This window comes from Micropterus dolomieu, linkage group LG11 (assembly GCF_021292245.1).
Source record: "Micropterus dolomieu isolate WLL.071019.BEF.003 ecotype Adirondacks linkage group LG11, ASM2129224v1, whole genome shotgun sequence".
Taxonomy (NCBI): Eukaryota; Metazoa; Chordata; class Actinopteri; order Centrarchiformes; family Centrarchidae; genus Micropterus; species Micropterus dolomieu.
Window position 1 is genome coordinate 17,936,347 of NC_060160.1, and position 18,959 is coordinate 17,955,305.

Sequence of the window (18,959 nt, forward strand, 5' to 3'; positions counted from 1 at the left end):
TGGAGACTTAAGACATGTGTTGCAACAATTAATTTATTCGTGTAACAAAACTCAAAGTAATTAGCAGTTGGATCAAAACACACACACACACACACACACACACCGCATCCTCACCTAATCAAACTTCAAAACCTCACAATATTTATGATATACATAAAAGGAAAATAATATTCAACAGGAAACTTCAATCTATTTACAGGTCTAGTTCTTTTGTAGAAATATTAAAACCTTGGAGCACCGTAGTCATCAGGCATCCGTTCAATATTGTACCTGTATGACAAGAACAGAAGAAAGTTCAACATCTCTCAATATGATTCTTCACTTCTCCTATTCTTCATACTGTGCTTTTGATGAAGCTGAGTCCAGAATATAAGTTTAGGCAAAAAAAAATAAACACAAAAAAAAAACAACATAAAAGCTAAATTTATAAGTGTTACCTGTGGTTTGAGATATACATGATGGGAACCCCAGGAATCTTCCTCACCCTTCTCTTTAGATCTCTGTCCACAGTGGCCAGGATGTAACACTTGTGCTGTGGAAATAAATGGCATACATTTACCCACTATTGTTATGTTGCTAGTAGCAACCACAACTGGCAGATTTTTAAAGTGCAAGTTTAACTGACATTGTTACATCCAGCCTTTTGTTACCACTGTGACTGAGCAAATATTAAACAAGCATTTCTGATCTACTACTATCCAAATGTCCTTGATGGTTCAGTATATACGCAAGTACTATTTATTGCAGCTGTTTTGTGATTGCTGATATTTGATTTGTTAATTTTTTTTTTTTTGCAGTTTACTGCTAATCAAGCTAGTTATTTTACTAGCTGTCTGAGGTTAATGTGTTGCAAATACAAATCTAAGTAACTAAGTTAGTTCTCTAGATTTTGTACCAATTTATTTTTACAATCCCTTTGGTTTAACTTTATTATTTTTACAATTGTGTGCATGTGTCTCAACACATTTCTGGACAACCTCTGTTTGTATGAAAATATGTTTTCAGGAGATTTATGGAGAAACATGTAAAAACTATATTGCTATAGGGACAGTTTTTACAATGCACGTCTGTATACCTACTTTGTTAAAAAAAAAACAAAAAAAACCCAACAACATACATTTCACATAAGGACAAGAAATTTATTGTACCAGATTAGCTACTAGCTAATTTCCATCTGCTGTCCCTCTCTCACAATGCATGCTATAGACCTTTTTTCACAGCAGACATTTTGACTTGTCGTAGAAGGAAAGGCATAGATAGAATTTATTTTTCTCAGTTCCATCAAGTGTCCAAGTAGGCTATGACAGTGAGCCAGCATGCACAATACCAGGACCCTGAAACTAGCTCACTTAATCGAATGCAGTCATTGTAAATGTTATCATTTACACCTAAACCTTTCCTGCCATAACAGGCAAAAATGTATTTTGCTCAACATTGTCTGTTCATCATGAAGTGAACACTGACATTCTGTTACATGTATGTATAAAAATAACTGTACATTAAAGCATCTTACCTGTGTTACTCGTTGGACTAAACAGTCATCGGCATATGTTCCCTTGTGCGAGCACGGCAGGCGCTCAAACCTCGGATCCTTTGCTATTCTGCAAAAACAAAAAATGTAATTCAAAAATAACTTAGGAAGAAAAAGAATAGCTGCATGCCCCCAGTGCCATTTGTATTCAGCAACTTCTACCTGAGTGCGACTCTGTACTTCATTCCAAGCTTTTCAATCTCAGCCATCACACAGTCTGTGATCTGTGGGATACCTGGATTGAATGAAATTGCAGAAAAGAAAATATTAAACTGTTACATTGTGAAACACATATTTAAATAAAAAAAAGGTTATTATCCTCATTAATAATTAGTACTTACATTTTGCATACAGGCAATCCATCATAGATTGAACAATGTCCAGTTTGGCCTTGATGGAGAAGTTGATGAAATTGGTGTCGACTAGAATGTGGTACGGTGGACCAAGCTGAGTATTGTACTGGAAGAACATGCACGATGGGTGCTTTGACCTGCACAAAACATGAAAAGAAATCAAATTAAGGAGCCATCTACCACAAGTCAGCATCCAACTGAAGTTTTTGTGTGGCCAACTTACACTTCTCTCTCCTTAAGCTCTGAGGGATCTTTCTTCTTTTTCTCTTGATCTTTAGCACGGTCTTTCTCTTTGCTACAAAACAAAGAAAATAGTTATAGTGCTTGCACAGATCTTTAAGATGCCCATATAACTACGACAGCTTTGTTTTGTTAAATGTGTTTGAGAGAATTAGCTGGAACAATACAAACACAGCTAACGAATAAGACGGTTAAACCAGGGTGACTTAAGATAGAAAACAGAAAGCAATTATTAAAACTCACATTCTTCGATCTTTCAGATTAATCATTCTCTTCATGGCAGCAAACTTCCTTGTTTTCTGCTTCCCCTACATTGAACAAGTTAAAACACACATAAATTGGTTAGAACCAAGATTTCACAACCAATTGGTTTATAGCAGGAGTACACATTATTAAAATGGTGTTAGTGGAGGATTTCAGTTTACCTCACAACATAATCTCCATATTGATTAAAACCGACTCACAGGACGTTGATTTATAGTAAAACAATTTATAGTAAAACAAAACCTTACTGTTATTATTTAAGCTGTTTTTTTAGATAGGAAACAATGTACAGTATTTAAAAAACAAACACTGAAAACCTAACTCAGGCTACAATTATGGTCGCAACATTTTAGGGAGACAACCGTCAGTCGAATTTTAAAAATACTGTGACAAAGACCTTGAGATTGTAAATGTTAGTTATGTATTTAGATGAATATCCCGTTCAGCAGCTGATGATTTTAGTGTAGCTGCGTTAACGTTTAGGCGCTAGGCTAGCTAAGTTAGCTCTGTGCCTTTGCCTGCCAAAAAGGCTTCAAGGTCTAATTATATACAAAATAGCATACAGACGAACAACAATTATTAAGACGGTCATTGTGTAACTGTTACATAGCTAGAGCTTACATACCATGCTTTAAATTTGAGAGGACAGATCTCAAGTGGAACTCCTTGCCCTCGTGTATCGACCATAGACTGTAGATATCGACGCGTTAACTAGTGACGTAATCAAAACTCGACACCTTTTCTGCGCATTTTCCGGTTGCAGAGCTAACGTTAATGCCTGAGAGACGAAGGTAGTCCAGTGTTTATTAGCCTAGATTAAGGACCCTTTTTGTTTTTTTTTACAGTTGCATGTTTGCTTTGTGGAGCTGTGCTATTGCAAGAGGCGTGTTATGAACGTATTGTGCTGTGAATCTTGATAACCGCCCTGGGTTTGCGACGGGCTTTCTGAAATTACGCTGACAATGTTGGCTAACTCGGCTAGCTGTTAGCTTTGTTGCAGTTGTTCACTAGTCAACTGATGCTACAGTAGCACTTAGCCGTCGGTACAACGGTTGAGAGTCGTTAACAGTAACGTTAGCCTCCAGCTTTACCTTGCGCTCCTGTCAATAGACCAGGTAAAATGGATGATATTGCGGTTAGCCTGTTTATGTGTCGCTCCCGGCGTTTTCTGTTTTTTAACGCTCACCAAGCAACTTTTTGAATAAGTTATTTAGTTAGCTGTTGTTCCTAACCGTGGAAGCGGATGACATTTGGAAACATTTTTCCCCTGAACTAGCACGTGTAATGTTAGACAGTTTATCATTATCAGCAGCATCACCATCATCTAGACTGTTGTTGTTGGAGTGTAACGTTAACGCTAATTAGACTGTTACGTTAATTGACCTGGTTGACTTCGATTGCTTTTCCTGGCAAAAAAAGAGGATTGGCTAAAAGTGTTTTGACCATTCTTTAGCCAAGTTGTTCATGCATATTTCAGTACTGTGGATTACATGTAATGTTGTTCTCCCATCAGCCAACACTTTTCCAAGGTGACACTTAACATTAAATATTCATGCTTTCTTGGCAGAGCAGTTTATTTGGAAGATGCCAGGCTAGATAATTTCCCATCTGTTTGACGGGTGTTCCTCATTAGAATCCATTTGTTGAAAACTTTTGTTCTGTAATTTGGTGTAGCTGTTTTGAACCTAAGCAGTTTTGTCTTAAATTGTAGGAGACTTGACTAGCCCCCTGGTGAGTGACCGTTTTTCTTTGAGCACGGAGGGGTCTGGGTGAAGGCTGAAAGATGGTCTGATGGACCGCCGCTTCTTCTTGACTTTCCTCTTCTGCTCAGTGTTGTGGATCTTCTTCTGGGAAGTGCGCTGGAAGAAAGGGAAAGAAAGTCAAATTGTGGAATGGCTGCAACGACATCGCCTCTCTCAATACAGGCACTTGTTTGAAGGTCAGTGGACTACAGTCATCTTAATTTGAGATTTACCTGACCATTACAGCTTAGAAGTTTGATTTATGATCTAATCCAGGATGAAGTAAGCAGGTTTAGCTTAAGTGACCTGAGCTTTCCCAGCACCTTGCAAAGCTTTTGCAGAAATACCTTTGATTGTGTCACATCTAACTAGACTTACCACGTTTAATGCAAGGAGATTGTGTTGCTTATTTCTCTGACTATTTTTTGGTTTTGAACCCTTAATATTCAGGCTTATGAGATGCATGTGGCATGCATGGACAATCAGCACAGGCTTAAATACTGATTAAACTAGACTTTAATGACCATTTAAGCTGGGGTCTTGCTGATGCTGATTTGTTGGCCAGTATGTGATTGTGGATTTTTAGGTGTTGTTCATGTGTCATCCAGATGTACAGACTCTGGAAGAACTGAGTCTGAGTGTACTGAGTCGTCTGGAAGAGGTGGTGAAGGAACAGCAGCGCTGGAGAGAAATTGCAGAGGCCCACATCCAGCTGCTCCGAGACTTTGCTTTCCAGGAGTGGCTTTGCTCCCAGAACCTGGAGCATTATTACCATACGTAAGCAATGAAAGGTCTTAACTTTAATATTTACACCAAATTGTTAAACAGTCGTGAGCAGCTCTCTGTTTTCAGAAACCTTTACTTGTTGGCATGTCATAAATGTAGATTATTTTTTTCCCCAGCATAGTTTTTTTTTTTTTTTTGGTCTTTTAATGTGGCTATGGCCGTGTTTTATGCTGATTAACACAGGCTATATTTATTTATGTCCACTTGAGGGCCCCCTCTCCATTCATAGCTAGCTGAGTTTGCTGACACTGAGATCTGTAAGCTGCAGTGTTTCAGAGGGTCACTGCAGTAAAAAGTATTCTTTAGAGACTGTTTGTGTGAGACCCTGCAGCAATGCAGATGTTTGAGTATGTGTGTTGGGTGTTCTCTATTGATACAATCAAAACTGGCTATGATATGTAGTTGCTTTATCAAAATGTTGCCTGTTTGCTCTGTCTCAGTTTAAGGAAAATCAATTATAATGTTTTTAAAGGTCATTTGTGTTTCTCCAACACATAGTCATGTTAGTTACCATGTCTTTCAGGAAAACTGTCTTGACATTTCTAATGGGACACAGTGTCACATTTCTGAAGGTCATGACTGCCACGCTATGCTAGCCTTTATTGCTATTTGATTGACAGGACTTTAAACCTTTATTAGTCCCATAATTTTGGCAGATCTTCGACTCAGTGTCTATGTAGTAAGATAAGATTAAATTTGCATTTGTTTGTTGGCTAAAGATATTTACTGTAAATGGGGAAGTTGCAAACTCACATAACCTTCTGATATAAACAAGATACAGAGGACTTTTTCTTTTTTTTCTTTCATATCACAGTAAATGATTGCAAACACAAGGTAGATAATAAACCACGCCACTCACTGTGAACTGCTTTTACTATTTCAGCTTTGTTCAAAAATATCTTGTTGTCAGGGAAAATTGATGATTGGGTAAAGTAGCATGTTCATTTTTCTGTACAAAGTCATAGTGTTTGTTTTTTAAAAACTAATGAACTTTATGTTTTTTAGCCACGATAATAATCCTGCCAGAAGATTTTCATCTTATTTCAATAATTATTGAGATAACAATGTATGCTACCGCAATTTCAGCCATGATCATAACACTATGAAAGGTATTCATTGCAGCACAATTGCACAAGCATGTTCCTGGTGTTAACAGACAAAGACGCAATGTATGCTACATGCCACACAATCTCAATACTCCCCGTTGACTTAACTAAAGAGATAAGCTGATAAGATCGAGGTTACTCAGAGTTTCACAAAAACTAGTGTTTTTTCTGTGTGTGGGACAACCTGTAATGCGCAGTGACGCAGCAGTGTTGCTCAATAGTCATGGACTTACACCTTGTATCATGGTAGGGTTGCATTTCTATTAAGCTGTACTTTTAAAGCCATTTAGCATTCCTGTGAACTATCTACTTCATAAACTTTCACTTGTGTTTTCCACTGCAGTCTGAAGACGTTGGGTTGTATGAATCTGGATGACCTGTCTCAGTTTGACAGTCAGCTGCAGCTGTCTCTTGCTGCCTGGGGCTACTACTACGAGGACTACATAAAGTTATCTACAGGCATCAAGATCCTCCAGACATCCAGGGGGAGTCGTGACCAGGACTACGAGATCCGGCTGGTGCACAGCCTTGCGGGGAGGCGTCTGAATGAGAAGTGGTCAATTGGTGAGATTCTGATCATTTTCTGCTTTAGAATGGTTGTAATTTGGGTTGTTTTCCATGGCTGCAGAGTATTAAGAGGCGTTTAAATATGAGATGTAAACATAAGATGGATTGCAGTGTTGCTTATTGTTTTCACAAATGGTGTTATTGCAGCAGTCACAGATCATTTGAATGCAACTTATGTGTTGTAATGTAGAAGCCCGGTGTTGTTTCATCTCTGTGTATATCTGTTTGTCGTTTTCTCTCTAATAAAAACAAAGTATTCAGTCCAATTGAAGATAAATGTAGGATAATATAAAAAAAAATACATGTTGTTACATTATAGCATTCCTGATGCACAACCATAACCCTCGAATTTCTGCCAAGGGTCTGGTTTTCAACTTGAACCAAAAGTCAAAACTAGCTGCTTACATCCATGGTCCACATAGGCAATGGCCTACGTCCTACGCTGTCTCCAAAGGCAACTTTGTAACTGTTGTTTGTCTGATGGCTTTTTCAGACAGGAAACGATTGAACACGTCTAGTAATTAATTTTCAATGAGAGGCCAGAGGATAGGAAGGGAGTTGCTGGGAGCGACAAGCAGGCGCAATCCCGTGAAACTGTCGTGGTTGTGCTCATCTAGCGCACATGCCCGCCCGCTGCCAGAGCTGATTTGTGTTGAACTTTTTCTCTACACGACGCACAGCGCATCAGTAGACATGAGATTCTTGAATGATATAACCGTTTCTTTGAGGTCGTAGGGTGTGACGACAATGACCTTCACTGCTTCCTCTTTTTTATTAAAATAATCAAATAATTTTACACAGCTGGAGCAGCACTCTTTGACACCTAACTATATTATTTTGTTATATACTCTATCATTCATTTGTAGAAGATATCTTTAAATGTGTCCTATAGCCTGTAAAGAAAATACAGTTGTAGCGGCAGGGATACAGTAGTGCACATGAACACTACCCATGATGCACCTGGCAGAGTGCTTGTCTGCCTGTTTGTTGACCAAGGAGTGCACTGCGACCCAGCGGATCTAAGGAGTACACAATCGGAGTGTCTCCTGTCTGAAAAAGCCTTTACACGCATGAATTAAAATAAAAAAAAGTATATTAAAATGTTATAAGAAGAAACATTTTTTCTGGGCAGAGGGCCAGTGGGGGGAAAAATGTTACATTGGATACTACTTGCATCACACCATTTTTTAGTGTTTGTTCATTTGATGGGACACGGTGTAGAATATAGCGGCACCGATGTCCAGCCTGGGGGTTTGTAATCCTAAAACAATATCTTAAAATGAAAAGCAAGTACAGCCATCAAAAGGTATCCTGCAGGCTCAGGGCAGTGTGTGTTTTAATTATTCATTGGTACTATGTCCACTTGTCTTTTCAGCGGGAGCTCTCATATTTGGCTGTACTGTGGCGCTGTGCTTCTTGATAAGGGACCTCATGTTTTACGTGATTGGTGAGTCCTGTGTGAGCTCTTATGGATTGTGGTTTGGGCTGATTTGGCTGGCCTTGCAAGTCCTACTACGTGACTCATTCTTACTCCTCCTTTAAGCATATACTCTAACCGAGATGTGGTACTACCGGTTCTACAGATTGCTTTGTAGTATTTGTGTAGTCCAAGGATTTGTCCCAGAAACCTATGTCAAACTTGAATCTCTGCTCTTTTTTAGAAGTGAATCAACTTATTTCAAAACCAAATAAATACCTTGCGTACATATTCAACTTGTCACATGTGCTTCTTCCCCTCTTGTGGCAGGTGGAATTACTGTTTCCATCATAGCGTTTGTCTTTACCATCAAGTTCCTCTGTGAGCTTGCAGCGAGAGTAGTCAGCTTCCTGCAGAATGAGGATCCAGGGCGACGCGGTGACCGCAGCATCTACGACTATGTCCGGGGGAATTACCTGGACCCACGTTCCTGCAAGGTGTCTTGGGATTGGAAGGAACCGCAGGAAGTGGGGCAGACTATGAGCTTCAGAGTCCAGGTGATAATTAATTCACAATGTGTTGAAGCTGAAGTTGTATTGTACTTCTTGTTTCTATTCTGATTGACATTCTTACAAGTGGCTTATGCTCATGCAGCAGTTTCAAGAATATTTGGTAGCAAAGCTGTGTTCAGAAATATAAAATTGGCTCGTGTGTTCTCTGTATTAAATGTTACTTAAATGTACTTCTGTCTTCCCAGCTGTTTTATAAGAATGGCCAGCCTTTCCCGGCCCATCGACCTGTGGGACTGAGGGTCAACATCACCCATATTGAATTGGCTCTGGACATCCCTGTTACACAGGAGGTTCTGCAAGAGCCAGAGTCAAATGTAGTCAAAGTGGCCTTCACAGTGCGAAAGGCCGGACGCTATGAGGTTGCTGTCAAGCTGGGTGGCCTCAATGTGGCCTACAGCCCTTATTACAAGATATTTCAGCCAGGTAATACTACTGCATGTGTTTTAGATCCAGCCTGTATTTTGCTGTGTGTGATCATTGATTTGACAAGTTTGTTTTGCTGCTTGAATATTTTTCTGTTCTTTTGTTCCCTTCAGGTACCGTTGTCCCATCCAAAACCAAGATAGCCTACCATTTCTCCACCTTGGTGCTAACAAATGGCCAGCAGCACACTTTGCAGATTGAGCCCAGAGACGAGTATGGAAACCCCACCAGTAACTCCACATCTCTCACCGACGAAGCCAACTACAGCGTCCATGTGCACTCTGTAAGGCAACAAACCCCATTTCTGTTATCCATTATACTGTAATTTGAAGATGTGTTTCTTGATTATGACTGTAAAAATGCCAGCATTTCTTTTCACCCCTCTGTTCCCAAGTGCACAATCACTAGTTTTTACAGCACAGCTGAACAGGTTCTTTCCAGTCATTTCCAAAAGTCTAAGCTGGGATTCATTTTAGTTTCCCTCTTCTTCCAGCTGGGCACAGTGGATGATGACAGTCTGGAGGAGTATTACAGTAAGTCAGTTTCACTCAACAAGCAGCAGTGCCAGGTTCTGCTGAGGCTGACCCTGAGGAAGACCGGCTGTTTCAGGGCCCGAATCTCCTACAAGGACCAGCCGCTCAGTAACGGGGAATTTGACATTATTGTTCTCACTGGTGAGCAGCCTTTACATTCAGAATAAAAATATACTGCTATAGTATAATTGTGCCCAGAAACCATTAAGGAGATTTGCTGCTGTTCCATCAGTCTAGGTAGCTGTGTTTTCAAAGGCTAATACTCATATTTTCATTGCATATTGCAGAGAATGAGAAGTCCTGTGTGGAGAAGAATGTGTCCACTCCAGGCATAAGTATCTACTTTGAGGCGTACCTTTACAGCAATGGGAACTACAGCACTTCCTCGTGGCAGTTACCAGCCTCCTCTTTGCTGGTTCCTCAGCGGAGGCCCTCCATGGGAGAAGAGGAGGATGAGCATGACTCTCCTGTGGAGGGACAACCTGAGAAGGTCAAGAAACCAAAAAAGGTCTACTGTTACATATCGCCAAAGGTAAGCAGCCAGCATGTAATGGTTAGGTTTAATTAGTATGATTTTTCTTCTAGTATGTATTTAAGAGGGGAGAACTCAACGTGCGTTAATGTGAGATGACTTGGACTTTTATGTCAAACAGCAATTATCCGTGAAGGAGTTCTACCTGAAAATTATTCCGTGGCGCCTTTTCACCTTTCGAGTATGTCCAGGAACAAAGGTAAGCAGAACTGATGTCAGAAAACCCTGGCGAATGGGCCACTTTCATTTGGTTTAACAAGCTCACTGGACACTTCTGCTCTCTCATCAGTTTACCTATTATGGTCCTGACCCAGTTCACAAGTACTTAACTCTAGTGGTGGATGATGGGATACAGCCTCCCGTGGAGCTCAGCTGCAAAGACAGGAACATCATGGCCGCCACCTTCATTCGCTTCCTGCACAAGAACATTGGTTTGTTTTCAGTCTGATCACTTTTGCCCCTGAGCTGCACGCAGTCAGCACTGTCTTTTGTGGAGACTGTAGCAGTAATTTGATGGTATTGTCCACAGGTGGCTCTGAAACGTTCCAAGACAAGGTGAACTTCTTTCAGCGTGAACTCAGGCACATCCACTCCAAGAGACCTCGCACCAAGACCTGCCTAAAAATCACCCGACACACCATTCTAGATTCAGTGAGTGTCGCTTTACTGTATCATAAAGCCGTTTCATAAGCTGTGCACTTTGAAAATAGACATGTAATCATTGCAGTCATGTGCCCCAGCCCAGTGATAATTTTAACTCTCTTACTTGTTGCTGTTGCTCAGTCCCTGAAGGCTACAAGGAACTTCTCTGTGTCAGACTGGAGTAAGAACTTTGAGGTCGTGTTTCAGGATGAGGAAGGTAAACAAAACATCTGAATATAACTTATTCAGATTCAAAGGTGTCTTCAGTGTGTGTGTTATGTTTAAAATAATTTTTCTGATTCAGAGCATGCACTTTAACAAAAATGTCTTAATTGACATCCTAATGAAAGTCACAGACACATTAATTCATTAATGTGAGCACTCTGCTAAAACCTTCGGCATTGCTCTGCAGCTCTGGACTGGGGAGGACCTCGCAGGGAGTGGTTTGAGTTGATTTGTAAGACCCTCTTTGACACCTCCAACCAGCTGTTCACCCGCTTCAGTGACAACAACCAGGGCCTTGTAAGTTCTGTTTTTTAACTCCATGTTTAGAACCCCTAACGGATGCTTATTGCCCTCTTAAACTACATGCAGTTTTTAAAAAAATAACCGCATTCATCTTCATTTTCCAGGTGCACCCAAACGCTGACCGCCCACCCCACCTGCGTCTAAAGATGTATGAGTTTGCAGGTCGCATCGTAGGGAAGTGCCTGTATGAGTCTGCTCTGGGTGGGGCCTACAAACAGCTGGTCAGAGCTCGCTTTACACGTTCCTTCTTGGCCCAGATCATTGGCCTCAGGATGAACTACAAGGTATGGAACAAAGTACAGGTCATGTTTTGATTGTTTACGTCCTGATGTCAGCTGGTCTGTCTCATCACGTTGACATTCTCGTGAAAGCCAAGAAACCTGATTTGTTTCTTGGCATTCTTTATTTCATGGAGAACTAGCCAGCATGTTTTACTGTTTATCCAACTTCCTAAGATTTCAAAGCCGAGAACTAAAGCCGCCCCAATCATCTTTTTATCCTTCCACCGAGAAGATGAAGTGCTGTGTTTATTTTAAAAACGTCATATTCCCTGTGTTTTCCTTTTATTTTCCACACGCAGTACTTTGAGACAGATGACCAGGAGTTCTACAAAACTAAAGTCTGCTTCATCCTAAACAATGACGTGAGTGAAATGGACCTGGTGTTTGCCGAGGAGAAGTACAGCAAGTCCGGACAGCTGGAGAAGGTGAGGCAACACGTTGGAAAGGAACATCCCCTTTTATCCCTGATGTCATTTCACAGGACATAGGAGCAATAAACCAAACAAAAGAAACCTTATTGGTTGTTTGGCAGGCATCTAATTTTTCTTAAAGAGGGTTAGTGTTAAGTTTACATAAAGGTAGACAAATGGAGTTTTGAACTTTGCTGCTCAGTTTTAGTTCAGCCCACTTCTTCCTACTTCTTTAAGTATTGCTCCAAACAGATATTTTTTAGTTATAGATTAATTTCCCAAACATTTATACTAATGTGTTACGGCCAAACACGCACTTTTAGCTTCTACTTTGAGTCCAACACAATAAGATTTTAAACTTTTCCTTGTCTTCTGTTGTTTCACTGTTTTTTTTATTTGTATTTTGTCTGACTTTTATATTCTGCCACATGTTCCCTGGCAGGTGGTGGAGCTGATATCAGGGGGAGCTCAGATTGCAGTTACCAATGAAAACAAGATGCATTATCTCAACCTGCTGGCCCAGTACAGACTGGCCAGTCAGGTGAGAGATGAGGTGGAACACTTCCTGAAAGGTAAGGAAACTAGCACAGCTGCAGTCTGACAATTTTTGCCAACTCCTCTCATTTGAGATCTCCGGTAATGTGCATGTAATTAGTGTAATTTCCTGATCAATTGCAGGTTTGAATGAACTGGTTCCAGAAAACCTGCTGGCCATATTTGATGAGAATGAGTTGGAGGTATGTGTGGTGTTTATAATAAAATGTTGATGATGTTTAAAACGCCACTGGGTAATTCTAAGTCTTTCCTTTTAATCTCTCCAGCTGTTGATGTGTGGCACCGGTGATATAAACGTGCAGGACTTCAAGGCCCATGCTGTGATTGTTGGAGGATCATGGCACTTCCGAGAGAAAGTATGTCATGGAAATTCTCTGTGTCTGTTTTCTTCCAGCAGCAGGCCATTGATGAAAAATGTCTGAGCGTGTTCATTTTCCTGTTGCCATAGGTGATGAAGTGGTTCTGGGCCGTGGTGTCCAGTTTCACCCAGGAGGAGTTGGCTCGCCTGCTGCAGTTCACCACCGGCTCCTCTCAGCTCCCCCCTGGAGGATTCAACACCCTTTGCCCCTCCTTCCAGATCATTGCCGCCCCGACACACAGCACCCTGCCAACTGCACACACGTGGTGAGTCGGAAAACACAGGCAGATATACTTAAAGGATGAATTTGGGGATGGCCATTTTAATTTTAGTCTGTTAATTGGTCGGTCCACCACCAGGCATTTAATAGTTCTTGGACGACAGTGGGGCTCTATTGCACAGAGAAATAAGATATATCAGGCCAGGACATTCTTACAGTAAAAGCATTGTTCGTTTTGGTCTTGTCATTGGATTTGTTAACAACACACTTTTAATGTTTAGATCCACTATGTGTTTCAATCACATGTAGCATTTTGTATATAATGTGTGTGTATATATTTTGTATACAATTGCTTTAATTTCAATTTCAACCTTATTGCATGAATGTCAAAAGATGATACTATTGCCAATAGGGCTGGACCCGAATATTCGATCGTTGGGTACACATTCGATTTTCAATTTTGAGATTCGAATATTGAGGTTGTTTTTTTTTTTTGTGCGCCTGCCCACAGGGCACAGCAGTGAACGTAACGCTCCAGTTCACATCAAAAGGAAGACTAAATGAAGCTACGATTATTCACTCTTAATTACCACCAAAGCTTCGAAGCTCAAAAGATGACATTCAGGCCAGCCCTAATTCCCAAATAATGTCAAATTGCTTTAACAGGATCTAAACATTAGCTTGACTCTCTGTGGTCCTCTTTTCTGTCTAGTTTCAACCAGCTGTGCCTCCCTACATACGACTCCTATGAGGAGCTGCACAAGATGTTGAAGCTGGCCATCAGTGAGGGCAGCGAAGGCTTCGGCATGCTCTGACCCTCCTATCACCAGCACTGTGGATCCACTTGTACAAGAGGAGAACAGAACTGCCCACTCCAGTGCACCAGTTCACTGCATTTATCTATAATTTAACATCTGGTTTCTCAGCAGAATCACCCAGACTCCCTATAAATACTCTCTCAGGATGAGAGGGCATAGCACTTAGTCCCTGAAGGAAGCTGGGACTCAATCGTATGAACTCTAGTGCTACTGTATGTACATAAAATATCTCACTTTTGTAAAAAAACACAAAAACACAACGGAAACTACAAACTGGTGAAAAAGGTGAGGTTTAGGCTTATTTCTTAATGCTAAAGTTTGCTTAGTTTTATATGTTTGAAAGATATGATGCTAGAGCAAAGGCCTTGAGCATTACAGTATAACTGCTTCTTTTGCATTTTTCAAACTGAGGAACACTTAAGTGCAACAGCAGCCTACATGTGAGACGGGTGATGCGTGCATCTACAGCATTTTGGCCTTAATCGATCAGGGACTGATGTGTGTATGTAAATATATATCACTCTTTTATTTCAATACTTGTACATATTAGTGTGTATACGTAGGTTTTCATCTTTTTGATTTGACATTTAAGAAGAAGGGATTTCTTCATTTTTGAACGTTTCATGGTTTGAGAGTTTATATAAGTTCTATAATAAGCTTTTGTTGTTTCAGAAATGAATGGGTTTTAAAAGAAGCCAAGTAATTTCTATTGTTTATACATGTTTTTAACTTATTGCGTCTTGGAAAAAATATTTGTGTTGACCCATACTGTTGAAAATATGTTTGTCTGGAGCGGTAAATGTTTTTGTTATGTTTTATAACCTGCCTTATTCATGCCCTTTGCCTCTGATTGTATCCAGAGAGGTGCATAGGTGAGAGGATTATCGACAGTAATAGCTAATAGGTATATTGTGACATTTCTACTTGTACATGCAAGGGTCACTGTGGATGTGAGTGTTTGGTTGGATGGATGTTTGGGAGATTATATATAACAAACAAACAAACATTTTGTTATATATGCTGTATCCTTTTTAACTCTTTAATTTACAGCCTTTCATGGGTTTACCTCAAAATCTCCTGTGCCACCTTTGCATCCACTGACACAGGTGTATGTGTGTTCAAGCACATGTACAGCAAAGCATATACATACAGTTTGTTCATACTTGTCTTCTTCCAGTCCTGACTGTACAACATGAACCTAGCCATATTATCACACATCCTAAGTAAAGCATTATATCAGTGGAGAGAATGCTGTCACTACTCTCAATATCCTGAGCCAACAGTTGTTTTCTCTTTTTGCTTTCCTGTTCACATGCATTTAGGAAAATTCATATGTAGACTCCGAAGCAAGAAGAAAACGTTAATGATTGATTCTTCCCAAGAAAAGTAATATTTTTATTTGAATACGTTCCTGTTCCCGACAGAGCACTCTGGATGCAATTATTAATTGCACTAATTCACCCGAGCCAATACACCGTCGGCTTGGGATTTTGATGAGTATTGTTCTTTAGCTGGCCTTTTACAGTGTTAAGAGGGTTAATGCATTTGTTTGGGTTGTGCAATGTTGACCTGATGTACAGTGAAAATGTTATAAGTGCTTTTGAAAATGTTTCATTAAGGTGTGCTTTCAGCACCAATGGCTGATTTCATATTTTTCAGAAGTAAAGGTAATTTAAGCATTACATATGTACCTATTCTGTTAGATATGACCATCATAAACTAATTTGGAGGTCTCTCCTGTACTTTTATGTTCTTGTTTAATGTTTTGCTTTTCATGAGCATCTACTACTCTATTTTATGTTTGGATTTTTTCTGGGTTAGATGGCCTGAGTGTGACTTTTAGCAATGTAGATATTGTGAAATATTTGCCTATGATTTTGATGCTGGGGTACTTTTTTCCTTTATTTTTAATGGCAAGCCTCTGCTGACGAATGTTTGAGATCCTCTGCACTGCAGGCCCTTTGTTTATGGGAATAAAATTGATGGACTAAATTCTTATAACCATATCTCACTTTTTGTGCATCATATTTGGATTGTGTTAAGCAGTGTGATCAGACAGCCTTTTTATACTTTCAAAGCTGGATTTGGATGGCGTGCGGTGCTAAATATACAGATCCGTGATTCCTAAACTGTCCAACATTTGCGAAGAGTACTTTGAAAGGGGACCAAAAGTGTTCTCAACATAATTAGGATCAATGTTTTTACATTTACTTGACATTAAGAACAGAAAGAGATGTATATCTGGTAACATCTCTTCACTGGTAGCACTACTTTCTGAGTACATGGGACAAAGACTTCAGTTAAAGGGTTTGTGGCATAAAAATATCAATGTAATATCAGACTTATTTTAGGAGGTGGGATAGTGGCACTTGTTGCAGAGAAGGTGAATGGTTTTGGAAATCCAAATGATTTACAATTAGTTATTAACTGACTATTTTGTAACCATTAACACATGAAGAAGTCAGCTAAACTGTCCTTTTGTATAAGTTAGACCTATTCTTGGCCAGCAGAATGCATGTTTTAGACACAAGGGGGCAGTGGCTCTACATGTGACATGAATCAAGGATACACTCTGCTTCTGCTGTCATCCCTCGAGACTGCTCAGCAGCAGTATATGATGAGGAGCTTTCCTGCACACTTGCAGTCTTGAAAACGGAGAGCAGTACAGACTGAATACTCTCCATTATAGACATTTCTCATTTTCCCCACGCACATACAAAACATACTTCAAAAAAGGTTTAAGTTAATTTAAACCTGCTGGTTTCATGTTAGCTGAAGTTGTAAAGAAATCAGTCTTTTGAGAGCTCTGTTGTGTATGGAGTGTGATGATACCGAACTAGAAAACACGGGTTCCCTTTCACTATATGGAGATACATGGTGGCATAACTGACAGCCATATCAGCACAAGATATGATAGGACTACACTCTTGCACGCCTGTGTGTTGTTTCCTGAGTCATGCAGTCTCTGATAATGGACTCTTGAGTAAAAGTCATTTTTAACTGCTTTGCTTGAAGGCTGTGGAAATGGCCCTCCAAGCTACACCCACATGTTCCTGTCTCCTCACACTGTGGTCCGAACACTATCAGGAGCAGGCAGAAAGGCATCTTGAAGTACTTGGAGGCAGGAGTCCAGTTATTTGGTCTTGGCATGCACCTGTGGATTTGCATAATGGTCTCTCTCAAATTTCCCCCAGGAATGCTTGCTAAAGAGGGACCACAAATCAGACAGTCATCCTCTGGCGCGCACTAAGACTAATGTACCACGTTGGAACAGTTGTCCTTCCCCAGAGAACCGGTGGGAGATCGCTCAGCAACAATGCTGTGCATTTTTGTAAATGCATCTGATGATCCTAATTTCCTGGGAAAACATGTTTTCTGACAAATTTTCCTTGTACTATTCCATAAACATCTCCAGATCTGACTGCAGCTCGGTTTTGGGGTTTAGGGTTGCCAAGTTCCACGGGGAGTCAATTTATGGGTGGTTCTCCTTAACCGAAGAATTTACATAATCAAAAATGCAGTGCCTCATTTCCCATCTCTGAGTCAGACACCCTGCCTCTGAGGAGATGTCCATCAGTTTCTCTGTTCAAAGATAATTGTCCGCAGACAGTGATCTTCACGGGGCAGACAGCATAAATGTGGCACGCCTTAAGTATCTTTTGAACATGACCGCTCTCCCTCCTTCCTGCTAAACAGCCGTGGGGTTGTCTGCTTCCCATTCCAACATGCAAGTCCTCATTACCTGATTGGACGCCACTGATTAACTGCCAACTGGATTGGCTGCAGGTATTCATCATCTGTGATGACTGGGCCGATTTAGAGGCCAATCTTAATCAGGATTGTAGAAGGACATCGCTCCAGCAGAAAGGCCTGGAATGCAGTTCTCAGGAAGTTTACCCCTTCACTGTATGGTGTACTGACTTCATGTTACATGCAAAAGGTTCGTCAGGCCTCACTCCAAACACATCGTGCATGTGTGTGAGCATGCTAAGTCCTCCTCTACAATGAAGAGTTCTCATGCTCCTTTCACAATGGCTGACTACTTAAATGACTTTGACTATTTGGCTTTTTGGGTAGAATTTCGGCCTCAGCTATGCCTTCTGCAATTGCCCTGTCAGGGTCTTAACTGGCTCCCTTTATGACTGGTGACAGTGTGGTTCTGCAATCGACATGGTTGAGGATTATGTGGAAAACGGCTGTGAGAAATGCACATTGTAGTGATGACAATGGTCTGGCAACTAACTGCAGCAAAGGAATGTATGGATGGTATACTGCTGCTGATTAAAGGGATTTCTCCCCCCATCTCTTGATATTTCACAGATTCTCTGTTGCTCCTATCAAGCCTCTGTGATTTAAGTGCTGAGACCTGGCTCTCAACACCCAAGCTGGGATGCTGCGAGTCCACACTGAACAACACGTAAAAGCGGCCACACACAGATGAAAAGGCCTCATTAAAATACATTCCTCTATCAGAAACAGGATTGCCAACACATGTTTTGTTTTGAAAATGATATAAGTGTCCATGCGTACAGCTGAGGTCAGAGTCAAGCAGAAGCTTACAGCCGCAAGCGGTCTTGGAAAACTGCTAGCATGGAGATTAAGTGTCCCTCGGTTGATGGCTGTCTATGTTATATATGATGTTGGAAAGAGGCTATTGATTCATGGGGTTAGTTGTCCTGCTGGGATGTGCAGCTGTATTACATTTAGAGTGTCGGCAAACATTTCAGTCTTTAAATTTCTAATGTAGAAATTAATGTAGACTAATGTAGACTGTCCAACTCTCTAATGTAGACTAATGTAGACTGTCCAACTCTCTAATGTAGACTAATGTAGACTGTCCAACTCTCTGACAAACACAACCATGCCGCTTCACCCTCATTGTCAGTGTGGTTGTCACCATAGCAGGTATGAATATGCTGTGAAATGGGATTCATCCTGATGTCCATATAAAAGTGTAAAGTGCATTCATTGTCCCCAGAGGATGAAGCTTAATCACTTTCAATTACTTTAGCACCATCATCATTTTTATGCGAAATGCTTCATCAACTTGTCTAATGCTTTTGTTTGGCAAAACTAATGAC

The 18,959-nt window shown here is 40.5% G+C and overlaps 2 protein-coding genes across 3 annotated transcripts; one reads left to right on the top strand and one right to left on the bottom strand.

Moving 5' to 3' along the window:
* Positions 1-19: 19 nt before the first annotated feature.
* fcf1 (FCF1 rRNA-processing protein) lies at positions 20-3,158 on the bottom strand. The gene is made up of 8 exons (XM_046062534.1): positions 3,014-3,158; positions 2,368-2,432; positions 2,108-2,179; positions 1,873-2,021; positions 1,694-1,766; positions 1,514-1,601; positions 438-532; positions 20-270 (listed from the first exon to the last, which is right to left on the bottom strand). The coding sequence occupies exons 1-8, from the start codon at positions 3,014-3,016 to the stop codon at positions 222-224; spliced, it is 594 nt and encodes a 197-aa protein (XP_045918490.1). The 5' UTR covers positions 3,017-3,158; the 3' UTR covers positions 20-221.
* On the top strand, positions 3,058-15,876 carry arel1 (apoptosis resistant E3 ubiquitin protein ligase 1). 2 transcript variants are annotated; one of them, XM_046062533.1, is made up of 22 exons: positions 3,058-3,179; positions 4,100-4,327; positions 4,739-4,907; positions 6,366-6,586; positions 7,965-8,036; positions 8,337-8,563; positions 8,764-9,001; positions 9,115-9,284; positions 9,495-9,675; positions 9,822-10,066; positions 10,188-10,265; positions 10,356-10,497; positions 10,596-10,717; positions 10,850-10,925; positions 11,121-11,230; positions 11,341-11,520; positions 11,817-11,942; positions 12,370-12,499; positions 12,606-12,664; positions 12,749-12,838; positions 12,931-13,106; positions 13,773-15,876. In XM_046062533.1, exons 2-22 carry the CDS (start codon positions 4,180-4,182, stop codon positions 13,873-13,875), a joined length of 3,063 nt encoding a protein of 1,020 aa, XP_045918489.1. In that variant the 5' UTR covers positions 3,058-3,179; positions 4,100-4,179; the 3' UTR covers positions 13,876-15,876. The 2 variants fall into 2 exon arrangements, with proteins under 2 accessions (XP_045918489.1, XP_045918488.1); XM_046062532.1 differs by lacking the exon at positions 3,058-3,179 and adding an exon at positions 3,190-3,503.
* The last annotated feature ends 3,083 nt before the right edge of the window (positions 15,877-18,959 follow it).